The 19,988-nt window shown below is 42.2% G+C and overlaps 1 protein-coding gene across 1 annotated transcript in view; it reads right to left on the bottom strand.

The window, feature by feature from the left end:
- pea (ATP-dependent RNA helicase pea) overlaps nt 1-19,946 on the bottom strand; it is a 35,469-nt gene extending 15,523 nt beyond the window's left edge. The window contains exons 1-17 of the mRNA XM_037429819.2: nt 19,713-19,946; nt 19,487-19,572; nt 17,732-17,893; nt 17,586-17,659; nt 16,574-16,639; nt 14,997-15,261; nt 13,305-13,403; nt 10,871-10,981; nt 10,526-10,717; nt 8,563-8,647; nt 6,860-6,960; nt 6,152-6,299; nt 5,662-5,843; nt 2,851-3,045; nt 2,352-2,537; nt 1,886-1,972; nt 639-762 (exon numbers count right to left, since the gene is read on the bottom strand). Coding sequence (XP_037285716.2) covers nt 639-762; nt 1,886-1,972; nt 2,352-2,537; nt 2,851-3,045; nt 5,662-5,843; nt 6,152-6,299; nt 6,860-6,960; nt 8,563-8,647; nt 10,526-10,717; nt 10,871-10,981; nt 13,305-13,403; nt 14,997-15,261; nt 16,574-16,639; nt 17,586-17,659; nt 17,732-17,893; nt 19,487-19,572; nt 19,713-19,806 — 2,257 coding nt within the window. The 5' untranslated portion in view covers nt 19,807-19,946. The remainder of the gene's footprint in view (nt 1-638; nt 763-1,885; nt 1,973-2,351; nt 2,538-2,850; nt 3,046-5,661; nt 5,844-6,151; nt 6,300-6,859; nt 6,961-8,562; nt 8,648-10,525; nt 10,718-10,870; nt 10,982-13,304; nt 13,404-14,996; nt 15,262-16,573; nt 16,640-17,585; nt 17,660-17,731; nt 17,894-19,486; nt 19,573-19,712) is intronic.
- Between the last annotated feature and the right edge of the window lie 42 nt (nt 19,947-19,988).

Genomic DNA, 19,988 nt, shown 5'->3' on the forward strand with positions numbered 1-19,988 from the left:
TAGCAGGTATATATGAACAAATATACATTAAGCCAATGTACTGCCATAGGTTCATTATATAGGTTCATTAAAGCACAAAGTAAATCAACTTCGGTATCACTTTTAAATTATGTTAAAGCAGAAACAAAAAGTGGTTCAGTAAAACTTGCAGCTGGGTGAGCTGGTTCATATTTCAAGGTAAACTTTCAAGGTTTATCAGAAACAAAAATTTTAATGCATACCTAAATAAATACTAATAGCACAGTACTCACACCCACTGCTAACCCTGCCCACTTACTTCTATTCTCTGCACGGCAGTCTAGCAATTGATTTAGTATACAAATACTGAGGTAAACTAATTATCATATCAATTACTAATGACATGACTACATCAGATGTGCATTTCATTGATTTTGAATTTTAAATTACAACTCCATTAGTACACTCCAATAGAATGATTTACACATCCCTATATTTACTACATAATTACCATGATGGCCAAAAGCAACTGCACTGAACTGGGAAGAAGCTTACTTTTGCCAGGTGCAGGCATATACTGAAAGATGCAGGTAAACTTAACAATAGGTTTAAGCTACGATGAGAGACATCGGTTTAAGCTACGATGAGCTACCTATGAGAGACAAGTTTTAAAAATATACCGGGAGGTTCTGTCAGATGAATCTGCATAACTGTGATAAGCGAGGCATCCAAGTAGTCCGTCTCTGGCTCCTTTGTGTAGAGGATCTCAACAGGAAACGTCCTTCCCGGAATGGTGAATATAGGCTGTTCGGAAAGAAGGTGGACAGATATATAAAGAACTGGCCGAACCCTTCTGTCATATGGGCCAAATCAATTAACTGCTGGGCAAAAGGCAAAAAGCAAGCTGAAGACCATCCGTCAAGAGTTAAAAATATATACAAAGAGAAAGATGATCGCACCAAGTATTGCCTCCATATGCCCCGTATTGTGCGAGTTGAGGCCTTCCATAGAATCAAGAAAGTGTCACTGTTATCTTCGAGCATTCCTCCTTCCCCCCGTTTCTTTCCCACAAGGCTGCTTTCATTGGATGAACCAATGACAACAAAAACGTACTACAAATTTATACAAAGTGAGAATAATACATATAAGACAAAATACAGTACAAAGATGAACAATTAAACTAGTTTTTCTTCTGACCCAACTGCATCATCATTATCAGTGAGTCTTATGCCCACTGAATGACAAAGGCCTCTCTAAATGAACCTTGCCTGTCCTATGAGAATTAGTTCTATTTCATGTCGTTTATTTCATTGCTCCACCTAGCCCTTTGCCGTCCTCGGCCACACTTCCCATTTCTTGGGATCCATTCTAACGTTCTAAAGGATTATCTGTTTTCTGTCCTTTTTATGACATGACCTGCCTAGGCACATTTTTTCCCCTTGCCGTAAAATCTCGAGAAACCGCCTCCTCCAGGGTGAAAGATAATCTGACAAGATTAGTAGAGGGGGGGGGGCTTGCTCAGTCATGGAGCAAAATTCAAGACGGCAGAGAAAGAGCTACAAAAGAAAATGAAAAAATACACACTCGTGGTTCTAACGAAATGCTATATTAAATATGCAGGTATTCACTGTTTCCGAAAAATGTAAATGGAACGGTGAAAATGGCAGAAGGGGAAAGTGGGGGTGCTTACACTATCATGGGTCCACATTGAAAAATTTTCTCTCTCTCTCAAAAAAAAAAAGGGAAGGGGGCCTTGCTTAGGATTTTACGGTAATCTAGAAGGATGTCGGCAAACCATTGGTTCTCTCATCCATTCTGCTGTCTTCCTATCCCTCAGAGTCATGCCTATCATTTTTGACATTGTGTAAATGACAGTAATTAACACTCATAGAAATATAAGTATGAATAAATTCAAAGCGCCACATACCGCTTCAAAGAAATACTGTGAGAATTTTACAGCGTCCAGAGTGGCTGATGTAACGATCAGCTTCAACTGCGGCCTTTTCTTGACTGCCTACAATGAATATGAGCAAAACAAGAAAAAAATTAAAGAAAAATACTGCAAAGAACCGAGAAAGTGTCAAAAGGAAAAATCATTTCAATGAAAGTCACAATACTAAAATCATTGCATTCTATTTACCATAACAGTGCTATGCAAGCTTCGTTCGCTCCCATTGCACGGCTTATATTGCTGCCATTCGGCATAAAAATGTCGGTGACATTAAGCAATGTAAGAAACACTTTTGAACAAAGCAATACTTTTCCGGAGGGAGAAGCTTCTTCATTTATCTTGAACGGAGCGATGATAAGATAGGAGCGATGATAAGATAAAACAATGAACAGACAACACAATGAATAGATAACACAATAACATAATACACAATGCCACATACATTTTTAAGGAGACCGAACAAGACGTCGGTGTGTATGGTCCTCTCGTGGGCCTCGTCAAGCATGATAATGGAGTAGGAAAGCAAGTCCAAGTCAATAAGGCATTCTCGCAGGAGCATACCATCTGTCATGTACTTTATTTGTGTCTCTGGGCTGGTGCAGTCTTCAAACCGAATTGTGTAGCCAACCTGAAATGGATGACAATGAACCAGGTAAGAACATGGTTTTTGAATCTAGTGTAGCGCACACTGGGGGCCACATAGACTAAATAGCGAGAAAGACAATAAATTAATGAGACAAAAACGGCACATAGGGCCAGTTTCATCTCAAACGTTATGGTGAGCCCTGTTTACTTGCATTCCTGGGTCAAGGAATAAAAGATGCGTCTAGAAAGTGCACAGATAGTGCAAAGCTCCAACTGTTATATGCTAGTCCAAACAAACCTCAAGTTTTGGGTTGCTCGCACTTTCTGGAGATCAAGGTGAGGAAACCACAGCTCACCTCTTGTCCCAGCCGGCAACCAAATTCTTCGGCCACTCTCTTGGCCACAGACATGGCCGCCACACGCCTCGGCTGAGTGCAGCCAATCTTTCCCCTTGTTGTGAAGCCAGCTTCTGCCAGGTACTGCGTGATCTGTGTCGTCTTTCCCGAGCCCGTTTCGCCAATGACGATCAGAATTTGGTTATCCATAACAGCCTGGGAAAGGTTAAAAACACAAATCAATGCACAACTGTGCTAATGACAAGACAAAATTTAGTCTGCCTTCTTTCTCTGGTTTTAATAAACCTTGGAGCGTCTCAAAAGCATAAAAATTACGAATGAACGATATTTGATTGCTTCAAATATTTTCAGTAGTCAAATCAACTTCAAAACAAATTTAAATTGTTTGAAATTTCAAAGTATTTGAGAACACATACTGGCATATTAGACTGCAGACCTTATAAAATGGTTTCACTGCAGCATGAGTGCTACTATGTTGTGAAACCACCTATCCACTATCTAAGGGAAATACGCACTGACCCAAAGGCACACTTCAAGGTTAAATGTATACATATCACATGGACCTCGATTCATTATTTTTGAAACGTTAAAAGCAAGTTATAAAGGCTTGTATGTGCTAAGTGAAACAAGTTGTAAAATGTGACATATTTTAAAGTGTGTAACTTGTGCCATAATATTCAAGTCTTGCCCTTACTTCAATTCGCTTCCGCTTCAAAACAAAAAAATTAGCCCCGTATCTGCATGTTAGACTGCAAAAGTCATCAAAAGACGATAGTCCTGCGTCTGGAGAGAGTGAGCAAAACGTTTATTTGATATTCTGTGCAAAAAAATCGGTAAATGGTATTCTGGAGGCGCTGCGTTAGAGTGCCTCAAGCATGCAGCCGAGGCGAACGAGCGCATCAAGTCACGTCACATGTAAGACAAGAGCGAAATCTGGCAGTTATCCTGGAAAACGGGGCGTGTGCCGTGCGCGCCCGTCTCTGAGGTGATAAGGTGTACAACACAAGGCGACGGGTAGGTGCCACCACCGTGTCTTCTTAGCAAAGCGTTGGAAACACTTGCCGTTTCATGCAAGCGTTGCATGGCCAGCACAGCGTTATAAAAGCTACGATCCTTAAAATTACTTATGTATGCCTTTTCTTGTAAAAAATAAACATACCTAATATTGACGTGTTGTTATGGGGCCTCAGATATGTGCAACAATTGCTTTTTAATTGACAATGACACAAGTATGAACACTGAACTTTGAGCAATATTGGTGGGCGCTGCGGATGGGATCGGCTGTCTAAAGTATAGATCGTTTCGTCACTTTGGTGCCGTTTAGGGTACCAATAAGGGTGAACAAACAGACAAATGTAGTGACGGACAGGCCAAAATTTTTGCGTCGAAGGTCCCCAAGAAAGACTATCGTCTTGAAAAAGTGACATTTGCACATACCAATTTCAGTAGCAGAGACACTGTGCAAGTTAGGTCAAGACAAAAACGCTTATTTTTTACAATATGTGATTTATTATATTTGAAATTATTCGATGAAGTCATTCATTGTTCATCCCTAACAGAAATGAAAAGAAAAAAAATTACATAAGTGATCTAGAACCGAAAAACACAGGCGTCCTTCTCCATGCTGACACCAAATCGTCATACAAGGAACTAATTTGAAGAAGTTGCTCTCCCCATCTATAGATACATAATTCGCAACAGTGCGATACTGAAGGACTCTAGAATACTTTGAGTTGTCTGGTCTGTCCTAATGGGCATTGTACTCACAAAATAAATGGGCATTTTCATACTCGGGCTTTGTTTTCATCAAGCTGCCATTTCGTTGCAGGATTTAATATGCAGGGAGCATGGTACATGGCTCATTAAACAAAATGAATACATTACTTGCAATTGAAAATATGCAGCAAAACAACGGTAAGCAGCAAAACAAGCACTAAATAAATATGTGTATCCAGCAATGGCCACACGTAAGTGAGCGATCCATTTCTGCCATAAGCATCTGCTCTGATGCAACAAAGCATTGAAGAAAAGAGAAAAGAAATGTTTCAGCACAAGAATTAAAAAAAAAACACATAGTGACCATGTTAGAGAGCAGAAAGAAGTGGTAGGTCACACGCAGTTTTTCAGAAGAGAGACAGTGAAGTGCAAGGACATGATGACACCATACTTTGCACAGTTTAAAATACCAGTACATACAAAAATAGTGACAATGTATACAAATTACCTGCATACGCTGTGCATTCAGGCACATAGCTTCAATTCTAACCCAGCCAGCTTCGTAAGAAGTACTGGTAGAATATTCCCATGCCTGTTTCTTTATTTGCTTTATTAATAGCAGCTGCTAACACACGGACAGCGGTAAGAGGCCTTAATTTGTTGACAGTGACAGAAAATCGCGAACCCTACACAAACCTATACAAGCAATCAAGACTGATTGTTGGCCTAGTTGGTACTTGCTTAATGACATACTTTGGCTGCCAATATCCCAAACACAGAGTGCTTGTCGCTTGTCGTTGTGTGTTCCTTTACTCTGTGTTTGTGACATTAATAAAGCAATCAAACTTCACTGATTTCAACAAGCATAGTGAACAGACGAGACTCCCATGCTTTCTGCATACTTTTCGCTCATAATGATGTTGCTAATGCATTACAATTAAAGAGCGCAATTGAAAACTATGGGCGGGGTACTCGTTTAAGGCAAGCACGGCCTGCAAATCTAACGATTGCTCTGTGTACGTTACAGAAAGCTTTTTTTGCAAAGAACACTACTTAGTTCCCAAAGCAAATCAATGGCAAGCGAACAATGCTGACCTTGACCAGTTCGTCCTTGAGCTTGTAGATGGGGAGCGACTGCCTCTGCTCCAATATGGTCATCTGTGTTTTTTTGCCATAGGAAGCCTTGGCACCACCGGTCACATGCTTTTTCCACTCTGGCAGCTCCTGGGTCATCAGGCCAATGCCCCGCATATTGGCGGCCAGCGTCCGTCCATCCGCTGTTGTGAAGAATAAGCCAGACTACTCTCAACGAGCCTACCTTACAGTGAGCAGCACTGAAGCAATAGAGAAATATCGTCCATTTTTGTGCTCTACAAGCTGCACTTATTCTTCAGAAACATAACCGAACCAGCTTACAACCCTATGGTGATCCCGACAAAGGAATGACACAGCTCTGATTCACATGCCTCGCAGAAAGCATCACAGATATGTTTCTCTCAATACCACAAGCCGAGCCCTTGCTTGCATTCACTGGTCTGCTTACAATGACAGAAACATAGCTCTTTAGAGGAAAGGTGATACTAACCGTCAGGCATGGGATCAATCCAGTGCTTATTTAGGCCTGCAGGAATGGAGTCCATTTCTGCTTCTCTCTGTTGCTGTTTCTGTTCCCGGCGTTCTTTGGCAAGTGCGGACTGCATCATGGCTGCTTGAGCCAGTGAACCATCCGGGTTCTGCCCAAAGAGAGAGAGATGAGAAAAAAGAAAGCAGGGTATAAATGCTATAATCACTCCACTGTTGTAAAATGGTCTAATACAATTAATAACTGCCTGACATGCCACTCTAAAGTTTTACTTTTCATTTTCTCTATTGTTTCTATACTCTTGCCCGTTATCACAGCTTTTTACACTGCACACATCGCACTACTGTGATGGATTTTGCTCATCAGAGTACCGCAGAATGTGATGAAGGAGATGTGTATAGTAGGATGCTACTACGAGGTGCAGAGGTGCTAAAACGAAAATGTATACCTAACATGCATTCAAAAATTCTACAAATATCAATTGAAAAAGTCAAGCATTCATACCACTCCTACTGCAATAAATACCTAGTGGCATATATATATATAGACAATTCTAGACTTGACCAGCATACACTTGCTTTTGCATTTTCTATGAACCCTAGCTCATCAAAGCAAATCACTGATCTTCACAGCCAACAAATGAGATAAAGGACAACAAAGTTTTCTTTAAAAAAAAAAAAAACATGTACATTTAAGGCAGAGATTACATACCTTGACAATCCTCACAGGGCTCAGGTCTTGCAGGTTTGACCTTCCATGACCTCTCAGGAAAGGTGGTTCTTCTTCAACCAATTCAATCTCCAAGTCTTCCTCTGCAAGAACAAGTTAGCAATAGGTTGTACAGTTAAACCTGGATATAACGAAATTGATAAATTTCTAGAAAATTCGTTATAAAGAGGATTTCGTTATATGTAGGTTTGGTACGAAAATTCGAAAAATAAACGCACAAATTAAGCAAAAGGGGGACTGAAGGCAGAGCTAACTCAAAACACTTATTTTACAGTAAAAAACTGCGTTATTATTGCCAATTATATGGACTCTCTCGGCGGGTTTTTCGCTGTCGCCGTCATGTTCCATAACAAGTCCAAATTGATAACATGCGCTCGCGCATCATAACTTTCCCGAGCGGGTAAAAACGCGCGAGCACTGCTGAAGCAGAGGTCAAATAAGTCAGCCCATCCCTATCGACTGGAAAGTGCATAACATCTCCCGCCTGTTAGAACTGCTGCCGAATGCTCAAACACAAAGTAAACCCCCTGTCTTAAACGAGCATGAAACAATGCGGGGGGGGGGGGGGGGATATCGCTCGAGTAGCAATAATGAACTTGGATTTTAAGGGTGGTCGCGATCGCTGGTGCGCTTGCTATCTCGGCGAGTATCCCTGCAGTTTCAACGTGAAGGCACTGTGTGAAAAGAGCGAAGTGATCCTTGTGCGCTCGGCAAACGCAATCACTCCAGTCAAAATCAAAGGCACGCGATTCACCACACCGAAGGATGAGTGCGCACGCACAAGCATCTAAAAATCCCCCCCTCCCGAATTCGCCGGGCAAAGTAGGTGTGGGAGATAAGCACGCGTCGGCACATTGTGATGAGCTGGGCGCCGAGCGCGGGCGGCATTTTTTATTTTTCTTTCTTGAGTTGTCATGTATATTTATATATAGGTACGTATACATATATGGTGAATGAAGGCGAAGAAAAAAAAAAACAGTCGAGACTGTCCATATACTTAATTGCCATCGCAATAAAAAAAGCAAAGCTGAACGTCGTCAGGGAACACACCATGCGCCCGCAGTGAAACTATGCACGCACGCACAGCATCGAAAACGAAATGCGAACAACACAGAGACAGACACGGACATCGCAGAAAACTAGTATTAGGTAAAGCGCCCTTCATATGCAGCGCGGCACCACATATGTGATGCTAACTAAAAGCATGACACTGCCAACGAAAAAAGTAGGTTTTATTTCTTTGTTTAAGTAAGGGGGGGGGGGGCACATCAGCGCATGCGATCGTGGCGGCGAAAACGAGAGGCAACGCCTGCTCGTGGAGTGCAGGCCCACCTGCCCCCCTCACGCGGGCCGCGTATCCGTCGCCGCCGCTTCGCGCTTCCGCGGCGGCAGGGCAGCCGCGGACGATACACAGCAAAATGCCAAAATGCGGAGCAAAATTCCTAGATTGTCCGTGGGGAAAATTCGTTATATCAAGGTTGCCTCCCCCAGTTACTTTGTTACATACAGGTCGCAAATACATGTGCTTCTATGGAGCAACTGCGGGAAATAGAAAAACTTCGTTATATCGAGGAATTCCTTATATGGACGTTCATTATAAGCAGGTTTAACAGTATTATTTGAAGGCTGAACAATAACAAGCGCTACAGGTTGAGATATAGAGTGGAATTCCACAACACACGTACCGTCATCATCTTCTTTGGGCAACAAGCCAGTTGTCTCGTCAAAGTCAGGGAGCTCAGATTTGTCAATACAATTTGCAGACAGCATCTGAAAAAGGGACAAAGCTCTAAGCTGAGTGACTTTTCTCGAACAGTGATTTTCCTGGACTGTAAGCTGTACATGCCCAACCAAAGGAGTGAAATATACATTTTTTTTCTCGGCAACAATACATCTCCTATCAGCTTCTTTGTTTTAGTTTTCGTGTATACAGCCAAACATTTTAAAAATATGCTCTACAATACACTAATATTAACACAATTTACATGATTCTCTGTGTTCATTAACTTAGGACATTTTAGTTGTCCATCTTATAATTTTTGACGAGTGAGTTAAAATGATATAACAGCATCTTAAAGGAGCCCTGCTACACTTCTTGAGCATGGTCAGAAAGTGCTGCCTAGGAGTAGCCAAGACTTCCGAGAACACTCGTACCAAATACAGTGTAGCACGCGGCCTGAAATTCACAATAAATCCTCAAAGCTGAAAAATGCATTTTCTTCTTTCAACAAATGATGCTATAGGCTCAAGATCACTACCTCTCAGGCCAAGTATCAGCCATTGGCTGATATGAGCATGGCACACTACGTATGCGCGTGCGATCGCAATGAAAAGCCACGCATTCGAAGAAAGAAAAAAAGATGAATATTGCACAAGGTCACGAGGCACGCGTGACACATTTTCTTCCCCTTTGCCATCCCAGACTGTTAAGCTTGCCCCGCTTTTGCCAAGACGAGAAAAGAGAAAATGCAATTGCAGCTTGCGACAAATCTTTGTTACTCTGTTCGTACTAGACGAATTTCGATAATTTTGATAACAAACTCCTTTGGGGAATCCATTCCATGGCTGCTTAGTACTAGACGAATTTTGATAAAAAAATTCTCCGGGGAATCCATTCCATGGCTACTTAGAAAAATGTTGCAGGACCCCTTTATCAGTAGGCATTATTTTTATGCATATAGTGTCGCTATGCTAGAATGCCCATGCTCATGTTTTATGAGATGCATCTCTCCTATTAGTATCTCGAAAACCAGCATGGGCAAGTTAGGTGCAGAACGGCAGCTTCAGTCACACTTTAGGCCAATGTGGTGCTAAGCAGAACAAAGAACACAAAAAAAATACTTCTAGAAAGTGATTATTGTATGTTTTATTATAAAAAAAAAACCTAATATGACATAATCCCTTAATCTGATACTACACACATCAAAACTTAAAGTGACAAAAAAAACATGAACTAAATGAAAAATTGCATCTGCACCATCAGTTGGGCAGACGATAAATTAGTTTTTTTTTTTTTTTATCATGCTGTTTCACTTTCTGAACACAAATTATTTTGTTAAAAGCAGCCACTTAATATTAACTTTAGCATTCTTTTTTTTCTTATGCATTGCATTTTTGTACCACTGAAAGGGATCATGAACCACTTTCCCACGTAATCACTAATTGAACTCAGTAATGGAGTTCACTGCCTCCCAAATCGATTGCCGCAAGAACTTTTCAAATTCCTCAAGAACCAGTGGAGTAGTAACAAGGATTTGCCCCATGCTTTAAGCACCTCTTCTCTTCTTTGGCAGACTACATAGCCTGGTGCCTAGCATGCAGTGGAACGCCATGGCAATAAGCACATCTGGTATAGACACCACTCTTGGTTTATGCCCGCTATCGACTAATAGCAGCAATCTGTTCTGTGATGAAAGAACTGTATGATGGCCCTCCAAATCGCGTGAGTATGAGCCTCTTTACGAAGAGGGAGTGGCCTGAAAAAAAGATGACTTCACGGTCTGCTAGTGAACTTTGCTGCAAGATTCGGCAGCAAGATTTGGCTGAGTTGCTCATAGCAGCATGTGCTTTCAGCGGTGTTTTTTGAACAAGCACGAGGGATGGTTCAGGACCCCCTGTGCATCATGATGACACAGTCTTCCTACTGACCTGTTTGATTTCCCACTTCTCGGGTGAGGAGATCCTTTGGACACGCCGACGATTATCAACGTCATCGTCATCGGGGCGGGTCAGAAGAGGCAATGAACAAGGTCGATCTGGGTTGCGGGCCGACTCGGTGTTATCTGTGTCACCCGCTCGTCGCACTGGATTGAGATCCTCCCCAGTGTCTTGATCCACGTCCTGCATACAGTGAAATGCAGTGATTAACACTTTCTACTGAGTACTACTCAGCAAGTTTACACTGTTTCTCATTTATACTAGGTCGCAATTAGGTTTACACTAAGTTATCAATCGTGGAATGATAAAAGGAACGATGGTTCGCTAAAGACATACCTTCATGGAGAGACTGGTTTTCTGGCCAGTGAAAGACAGCACTTTGACCTTAACACGCTGCCCTCTGGTGACCACGTCTCCTACATTGGTGATACGACCTTCTCTTCTCAGCTGCACAACAAGACACAAACAAGAACATGAAACACATTGTTAGCAGAACGATGTAACCAGCCTGAGATGTGCAGTTGTGGGTGTCGAATTTCTATGACTTTCAAGGCAGTCTAGAAAGGTGACCGAACACAGTGGAAACCAGGAATAGACTGACTGATCCTTTTTTTCATTTTTCGAAGTTGCCCAAGCATATGTGAGTTTGGGGTCGATCTTCATTTTCTTCGCATGAAGGAACTAGACATGCACTGAGCACTATCATCTGTGGAGACACAGATGATATTTGAAATCTGATACGTACTAAATCTGTTAGAAAAGTATCCGAGCTTCGGTGGAAAGAAAAGAACTGGCATAATTGGAGAGTTGGAAGCCTGATCTCCCTCAAGGTATTCCCCTTGGTACTCCACACACTTCTCCCAGCGGTGCTGCCAATATTGGAACCATTCTGAGAAGACCTCTGTCGGAATTAAGTTTATCTCAGCTGTCATTGCAGCCATAATGTCCTCCTTTGTTTGAAATCGCTCTCCTTTCAATGAAAGTCATCTTGAGTTTGGGAAGCAGCCAGAAGCCGCAGGGGGCCATATCAGGAGAGTAAGGAGCCTGATGAACCACAAATGTCAGACTTTTCGCCAAAAAAGTGTGAACCAAGTCTGAGGAATGTGCAGGAGCCTTGACAGGATGAATGCGCCAGTTTCCTGTTGACCACAACTCAAGTCTCTTGTGCCGCACAGCATCACGTACGCAACAGAGGACATCCTTGTAGTACTCTTTGGTGATTGTCTGACCTTGTGGTGCGTACTCATGGTGTACCACACCGTGGGAGTCAAAGAATGCCCTCAGCATTGCTCTGACGTTGCTGCACACTTGGCGGGCCTTCTTTGGTCTTGGTGACGTGGAGTGCTTCCACTGTGATTTGGTTTCCAGGTCGTACTCGTACACCCAAGACTCGTCACCAGTGATAATGGTGTTAATGAAGTTAGGGTCACTGCTTGAGAAATCCAGCGTGTCCTATGAGACTTCAACATGAAGTTGCTTTTACTCCGCCGTGAGCAGTCTAGGCCCAAATTTCGCCGCAACTCTCTTCATGGCCAAATCTTCGGTCATAATGGCATGTGCAGAGAAAGTACTGATGCCCGCCTCTTCCACAATTTTCCAGAGTCACATGAGGGTCCCGCATCACCGCAGCATTCACTTTGGCAATGGCCTGGTCATTTTGGCATGTTAATGGCCGACTGGAGCGTGGCTCGCTCTTCACCGATGTGCAATCATCTTTAAACCAATTGTACCACTCCTTAATCTGTGTGCGGCTCATATCGTCGTCACCAAAAGCCATCTTAATATTCCCAATGGTTTCCTCTTCGCTGTCGCCCAGTTTCTGCCAAAATTTGATGCAGTAGCACTGCTCCAGTCGCTCCCATCACTTTTCTTGGAATGAATAACCGACTAGAGCACTGTGCACTACCTCACTCAAACGCTGCGTCTGAGCGACTGACTCTATTGGCAGGCGGGAAAAATTCATGAATGCGCACCAAGGTACAAGATCGGCTGATGCAAGCGTCCTTGTTTCAAATCCATCAGGTGCTCGCAAAAAATAAAATAAAAATAAGCTAGGATACTTTTCTAACAGACCTCATACTTCATAAGAGAGAACAACTACTATGGCTGACTTCCATGTCAACCCCACTTAATTAGGCTTTATGGTCAATTTGATTCAACAAATGGTTTCAGCCAGCAGTGACATGTTCCTGTGTGACCAGGCCTTTGTTACTTAGTTTACCTCCAGATACTTATCTTTGCTGGATAACTGAAACTTGACAGGTCATCTTGCTTGTGTGCAACTATGCTCGTGACTGCAGCAGCTAGTCTACTGGTGGTAGTGTCTGTCGACACAATGCCCCTTCTAGAGTCAACACATTCAATGCATCTTTTCTCCAGTCGAAAATACCTTGCCTTTCGTTTTTTTTTTTATTGACTAGAAAATCTTATGCAAAAACAGCAGTTCACAATTAGTTGTTACAGTACTTACCGAACCCTAATGTTCAACTTTTTTTTCCCTATATATTTTTTAAATGTTCAGGCACTGCCATGTGATGCTGAACTAAAGACCAAAAGCACATTTACAACAACCTAACATAAACACCACTTAACGACCGCCATGCACTGCTAGTGGAGAAGCATAACATGATTCCAAATAAGCTCTGTCAGATTGCCTCTAGTTAAATTTTACCATCACATAATTAGACCGCTTTCATTGTTCTCATCAAGGTAGAATAAATAGAAGCCAACAGTAATACATTATTACTGACATAATAATTAGAATACGTACCTGTGATATGTGAACGAGACCTTCCCATCGTTTAGGCAGCCCTTCTAGTTGAACAAAGCATCCAAACTGCATGATGTTGGTGACTTTGCCATTGTATATCTGAAGAACAATAAACAGCACTCGTATCACAAGTACAAATTGACAATCAATACATAAAAACCACATGGGAAACGAGGAGTCTTAGAAAACAAGAAGCTGATCTTGAAAGCACTTGCACAGAACAGAAAAAACACTTTTGTAAATTGTAAAAGCACAGATTGTCCGAAACAGCACCATATTTCAAATGCGTAAAAAGCACGTTTTCCCTCTTCATTTCATCCACATTTAAAATTCTGCACTGCGCTTGACAACATAACTGATCACCAATTTGCCCATATATGCATGCTTCCATAAAAACACAACAGTGACATCTTGCATGCACATTCTTTCCAGAGGAATAAGGCATAAACTATGCCAACAGTAGCCAATAATAAACAGCATTTGCCAAAACAATCTTGATGCATCCAGCCATTAATCTGTTCCATTTGCACTGATTGAGAATGTTGGACAGGAAGGAAAAGCCTCATCTTACCTTACAAGATTGTCGGACACCAGTTCTATAGGCATGAAGTGGCGACCATGACACAGAGAGAGCTTAACTCCCGATACTGCCATTTTTCTAACCAATAGCGTAATTATTTTCACTAATAAATAAATAAAGTGACAAAATATATCATCATATTACGGTGAATCACTACTGAAACTAATAATGTAGCCTAAGAGTGATCAATCCCATAAAAGTAATGCTCCTGACAACTCTATCATGACAGTGTGGAATCATCAACAGTCATTATTTAAAATAATTGGCTGGTAGGTGCATCATATTTAATGGTAACAAGTGATCCAGTAGTGGCCTGTTGAATTCCGAGAAACTCGCAGCTGCTGTACATTTTGGAAGTTCTGTGACAAAAAGAAAACTAATAAGCAAAGGAAGGAAGAAAGAAACAACATTTCTCAATGAATGCACACATAGCATAATCTGCCATAGAAAGGTGAAACAGCACCACGAAAGGTAATCAAACCCAGATTTCATGTTCCTGGAAATAAGTGGCCCTTGTGCAAATCCACCTCAATATATTCCCGTAGCTGATGCAACTTTTCCATCAATGTGGGATTACTGATGTGGATTTTCACAGTGAAGAAAACACAAACGCCGCCTATTCCCAGGAACATGAAATTCGGGTTTGAGTAACTTTCGCGGTGCTGCTTCACCTTTCTATGGCAGATTGTGCCATGTGTGTGCTCATTCAGAAATGCTCAGAAAAAGACAAGTACAACATCCAAGCATAGCACAGAAAGAAATGTACAAAGTTCCAGCTGTGCATGGAATTAAAACACCGCAAAACATAGTGGATCAGCCAGATGTGGTGTTTATACTAATGAAACAATCACTACAAGAAAACCCGTTTCAACAAGACTGATCTCTGGTGCTTTTTTCCCCGAGTTTGTGCATACAAACATGGGAAAAGAAGTCCGAGAGAAGTGACGGGCGATGTTTAAAACAGATACGAACTAGGTAAGTTGGTACTGCGTTGGTCCATTTCAGGAAATAAACGCAGAATGATGGTAGGTATAAGAAAGGATGCAGCAAAAGTCTTATATTACTTCTCATTTTTTGCTTGATGTGCAAAGCCGAACATGAACATTACGAACCTGTCCTACGACGGGATCGGGAGACACCGGCACGGCGCTCCTGTCCTTGCGGCTAGACCCGTGGTGTCGTTCCCTCGACCGAGATCTCTTTCGGTCCCTGCTGCGATCCCGGTTGCGGTCACGGTTCCGGTCTCGGCTACGACTGCGTGATCTGTGCCTTGAAAATCGTTTCGAGTATGGGCTCTTGGAGCGGGAACGTGACTTGTGTCTTGATGATCGTGCAACTGGACTTCGAGACCGGGACCGTGATTTATGTCTTCGAGACCTGTGCAAGTTAGATAGGCATTGCCATCAGAAGATGATCACAACGGCTCTGGTCTTGTTTGGCATTTTAGCTGCGCAAAACTAACAATATACCAAACAATGAATAAGAAAAATTAAGGACGCTAGCATACGGGACCACTTACGTTAGTGGTGAAATTGTGACATGTCAGGAGCCCAAACCATCTCATGTGAAAGTAGCAAGAGCAAAAAACAAGTACGATATACATTGTTACAAAGCAGTAACGAAGTCCTTGGGCCGGATGGCCTCAAGCGTGCCTTCCCGTCATCTTGGACATTCTGTGTGGGGGTGGGTTGTCACCTGCACCGGCTCTGTTTGTCTCGGCTGTGCGCTTTGCCTGCGGGGCAGTGGCTACGGGCGGGCCCCTCTGGAATGTGCGGAAGGCCGGTTGTGTGCTACAGGAGGGACTGCCGTGAATTTCTCCTGCGTGGTCGCTTCCGAGTCCCCGCGCGTATGCCACGTGCATCTGCCACGTGTGTGAACGGACACTTGTGTTGTGCTCTCCATGAGTAATTGGTTCCACGAAGAGACATTCCGCTTATATCTACGGAACTGCACGGCGAGGCAGGGGGAGCAGCCCGCCAGAAGAAAACAGGAGAGTGTCGCGAGAAAAGTCGTCGTTCGGACGTCACTGTCCAACATGTTGCAAATAAACGTCTTGTTAAGTTTTTCTTTATGCCTGTCCCTCTGCCTCAGCTCTAGAGAGTTTTGAACGTCCACGTGGCCTGCGAAATGACGACCACCACCCAGCTCCATGCCACCTACTGGGTCTGCTGCGGCCACCGACGCGGCTCGTAACAACATATATGTGAACTCTTATAGAAGTGAAAATATGCAATATGAAAATTGTCCCCATGAGCATGTTCTCAGATAAAACAGAAAAACCTGCACAAATCCACGTTCACGTAAAGCACTGATACCTGCCTTGTAAAATCAGAAAGCTGCCTTACTGCCCGAACAGGTGCAAAGTCTAAAACGCATCAAAATATCTCTTTTGTAAAACTGGCATAAACTGAGTCGCAATACACAGCACCAATCAAAGTTCGACAATTCTTTGAGTTGAGAAAGCACGATAAATCTTGGATTTCAATTGCCACAAGCGTGTCTTTATAGAACAGTTTCTTAATGTGCCCGAGACAAAATATTTTGTAACAAAAGCCACTTTATTGTATATGTCATGCAACATAATGTTCGCACTATAGGCTTTATAGGCGGTAAGGAACCATTTGTTATGTGAATAGTTTTTTTGTATAGACATTTGACTATAAATTCAGAAGTGCTTGAACTGGCTTACCTACTTGACTTCTCGCTTGTTCGTTCATGATCTTGGCTGCGCTTCTCATTATCAGCATCCTTTTTTCTGAAATGTGTACAAAGCAAAACAAAATTCAGTAAGTTGCTCTGTAAGCATGCCAAGACCATGTTTTTTTTATTTATCGTTGGGATGAAAACTGGATGTTAAGATCCTCCTAGCAACAAAGTCTCACTGAAAAGACCGTACGATGAGTCAGGGAAAGCTAAGTTGTGCTCAGATTTCCACGCAAATCGACGAATCAGGTTCTCTCCACCTGTACAAGGTTGCAAGAGCAACAAATGGCCCCTTTAGCCAATGAACTCGAGAGGGGCAATTGTAGAGGATCACTACAAATGCACTAAAGGTACCAAATGAACCCTGCTCAGAACAACCAGGCATCCATGTCACACATGAGTAAATATTTAATGGTAATTGAAAATGACATGCGTTGAATAATGAACAACATTGTGCCTGTGCTCTCAACTGTCTGTTTTATCATACCTGCAATTTATTGCTCAGAGTAGCACCAAGAATAACTGAATGGAAACAACTGTCCCACAATGCTGCGTTGCAACCATCCACAAACTTTTTGATGCCCTACATGGTATCCCTTGTTTTTCTTTTTCTTCTATTACCATTGCACTTGATGTGCTGCTACAGTTACACTTTAGGTGTGTTTTTATTTCATGATAATTGTATTATCTTTGTACCAGTACCTACATGTTATTTATTATACTTTATTATACTTTATTTGTTTGCCCTGCTAGTCATTCCATAAAGCTATATCCCCATCTTGCGAGAATCCCTTAACGGGATCACAGTTTTTGTGAATAAGTAAATATAACTGACAACATTAGTACAGCTACAAGTTTGATAGATGGCCGCAATGAACATATAAGAAAGAGACTGAGCTTTGGCTAAAGCCTTGTGACCAGTAAAAGAAGCACTAACAAAACTTTAGCATTGACAAAATTTGCAGTATGCTTTAATCTGCATCATAGTATGAACATACCTGGCAGCTGGAGCCAACGCCTCAAGCTGTGCGAAGGCATCCGATGCCACTTTGACATCTTCTTCGAGCAATTTCTGAAAGAGGCATTGTAAATGTGTCACCCATCTTTGTGCTCACTGAAGACAGCTATGGGGAGTCAAACTTACGTTGACGTTGGGGTCATTTGGAAGGGCTAAAAATGGAAATCGTTCACGCTTCATATCTAGCTCGGTCTTCGGCTTATCCTCAAAACCTTCTTTAGATGTGGCTCCTGCCTTCTTCGGCCTCATGTGCTGGATGATACGTAGCAAGTTTGCCACGAATGAATCCTGTAAAAAAACAGCGATAATGGCTATACATATATGGCAACTGGCAAGCAAATGGAAACCACCATCACTCAATAACTTGGACAGCTACACTAGATATTAAGGTTTCCCGCTGCAATTAGATGTGGCCCGTATGGCTTATTGGACAACGAAACTGTTGCTTCGCGGTTGAATTCATAATTCTTACTTTGCTAAGATGTACTAAAAGACATCCGCATAAAGCAACATAAAAAGTATGTAAAATGGGACACACAGGTGTCTTTAAGCTTGCCTTCTTCCCATTAATCATCATCATATAGTTGTTGCAACATTGTAGTTTATTACTAATTAAATTTGTCGTAGTTTTTAAAACAGTAGGGTATATTACCTCTGGGACCACTACTCCAGTTCTCAATGACACACATTAAAAAAAAAGTGTGTGGGGGGGGTGACAGCTACAGATGAGGAGACCTGAGCAATGATTTAGGTGACAGTTGTAAAGCAATTATTTGATCAAAAAGCTTAGAGCAAATACATCTTATTTTTGTTTTTAGGTTGCATTGAGCTTTTTCTTTGGGCTGGTTGTTGTTGATTACAATGCATGAACAATGTACTAAAATGTGTTGACTACAATGTACAATGCTGTTAAGGTGTAGTTGTTGACTAAAATATGTCTGAGCGAGTCAAAAAGGCTGTAAGACATTTTTGATCAACCTTGACGAGAGGTCGTCATACTTCACTCATTGAATGACAATGCCAGTGCCACTGCATATGACAGGAAAGTCTTTTTGAGATTGGTTGGCTAAGTATAGGTACCCTAGAAGGACTGAAGCATTGTGAGGGCCACTGTCACCCTAGTTACCACAAATATATATTAATGACAGTGAATTTATGAAGCGAGATATGGCACGGTTTAAGTACACTGTAGTATGTCATAAGGTCACTGGAGTCCCTTGGTGTTGCAGTTTTAAAAAATTTGTGAGCTGCTGTGCGTCAAGCCATAGGCCAATACACTTGAATACCCTGTGTGTCTTCAATGATCCACAGATATTCTTCAGAATCAAGCTTAATGACTTCGTGCCATAGGGGCAAGTAATAGCAGAAGCAGTAACCGTGGTAGTGCAGCATTTCACAAGGACCACTATTTTACTGAAATTCACGTTAGCCACACCACGCATTTAGGAACAACAAGATACTAGTTGACTGTCTAGATGAAAAACACGATTCTAATCATTAAATCATGTCCACTAACGGGCAATATCCTTACAGCGTATGGTTGTACACAGGAACGCAGTAGAGTTTACCAAGGTACTGACCACGCTAGTCGCGGAAACAGAAAGCAAATCACAGTGATTGAATGAACACGAAGTCGTAACGTCTACATCATTTTCGGCAGACATGCATAACATCTCACCAAGAAATTATCGTGGGAAAGAAATGGTCACTATAGCTTCATTATCAAGCCAATATTCAGTGTGTGGTAGAAATTTGGAACACGTCACGGTAAATTGATTCCGGTAACTATACATATTTAGCCAAGTATTTACCTCGTCGCATCCGAAGCAGAAAGCGGACTCGGATACAGACGTACACAGTATTCGGAAAGTAGGCACTTACTGAAAACTCCGCTTCGTTTTCTTGCAAAGCCTTCTTGAACGACTCGAACGTGTTGTTTTTGTCAGCCAGGTCAATGATGAACTCGGCTGCACGAAAATAACGTCATTGAGTTTCAAGATCGTTGATGACACACATCAGGAAGTTCGAACACGAATAAAGAGACTGCACTTAATCATAATCTGCAATAACCGCACACCGATTCGGCAGGCGCCCCGAAATCACTCACCCATGTCTTTATCATTGATTCCTAAATGGTTGTCCAATTCTGTACAAATTTTCGACACCAGAGACAAATACTCGAGCTTGGCGATTTCGTTCATCTTGGCCAGACGGCACGAAGTGCCGATTCGGCGACCGCAACACAACGAGTGGTTGAGATTGAGGTGGTTCTAACGTGTGTAACGACCCGAGTCGTTGCTTTCAGTTAGACCTCCGCATTAATATTAACTTGACAAGTTTTTCGTCATCGACGCACAAAATATGATGCACTGAGCGCGTCCAT

The sequence above is a fragment of the Rhipicephalus microplus genome, chromosome 1, assembly GCF_043290135.1.
Source record: "Rhipicephalus microplus isolate Deutch F79 chromosome 1, USDA_Rmic, whole genome shotgun sequence".
Classification (NCBI taxonomy): domain Eukaryota; kingdom Metazoa; phylum Arthropoda; class Arachnida; order Ixodida; family Ixodidae; genus Rhipicephalus; species Rhipicephalus microplus.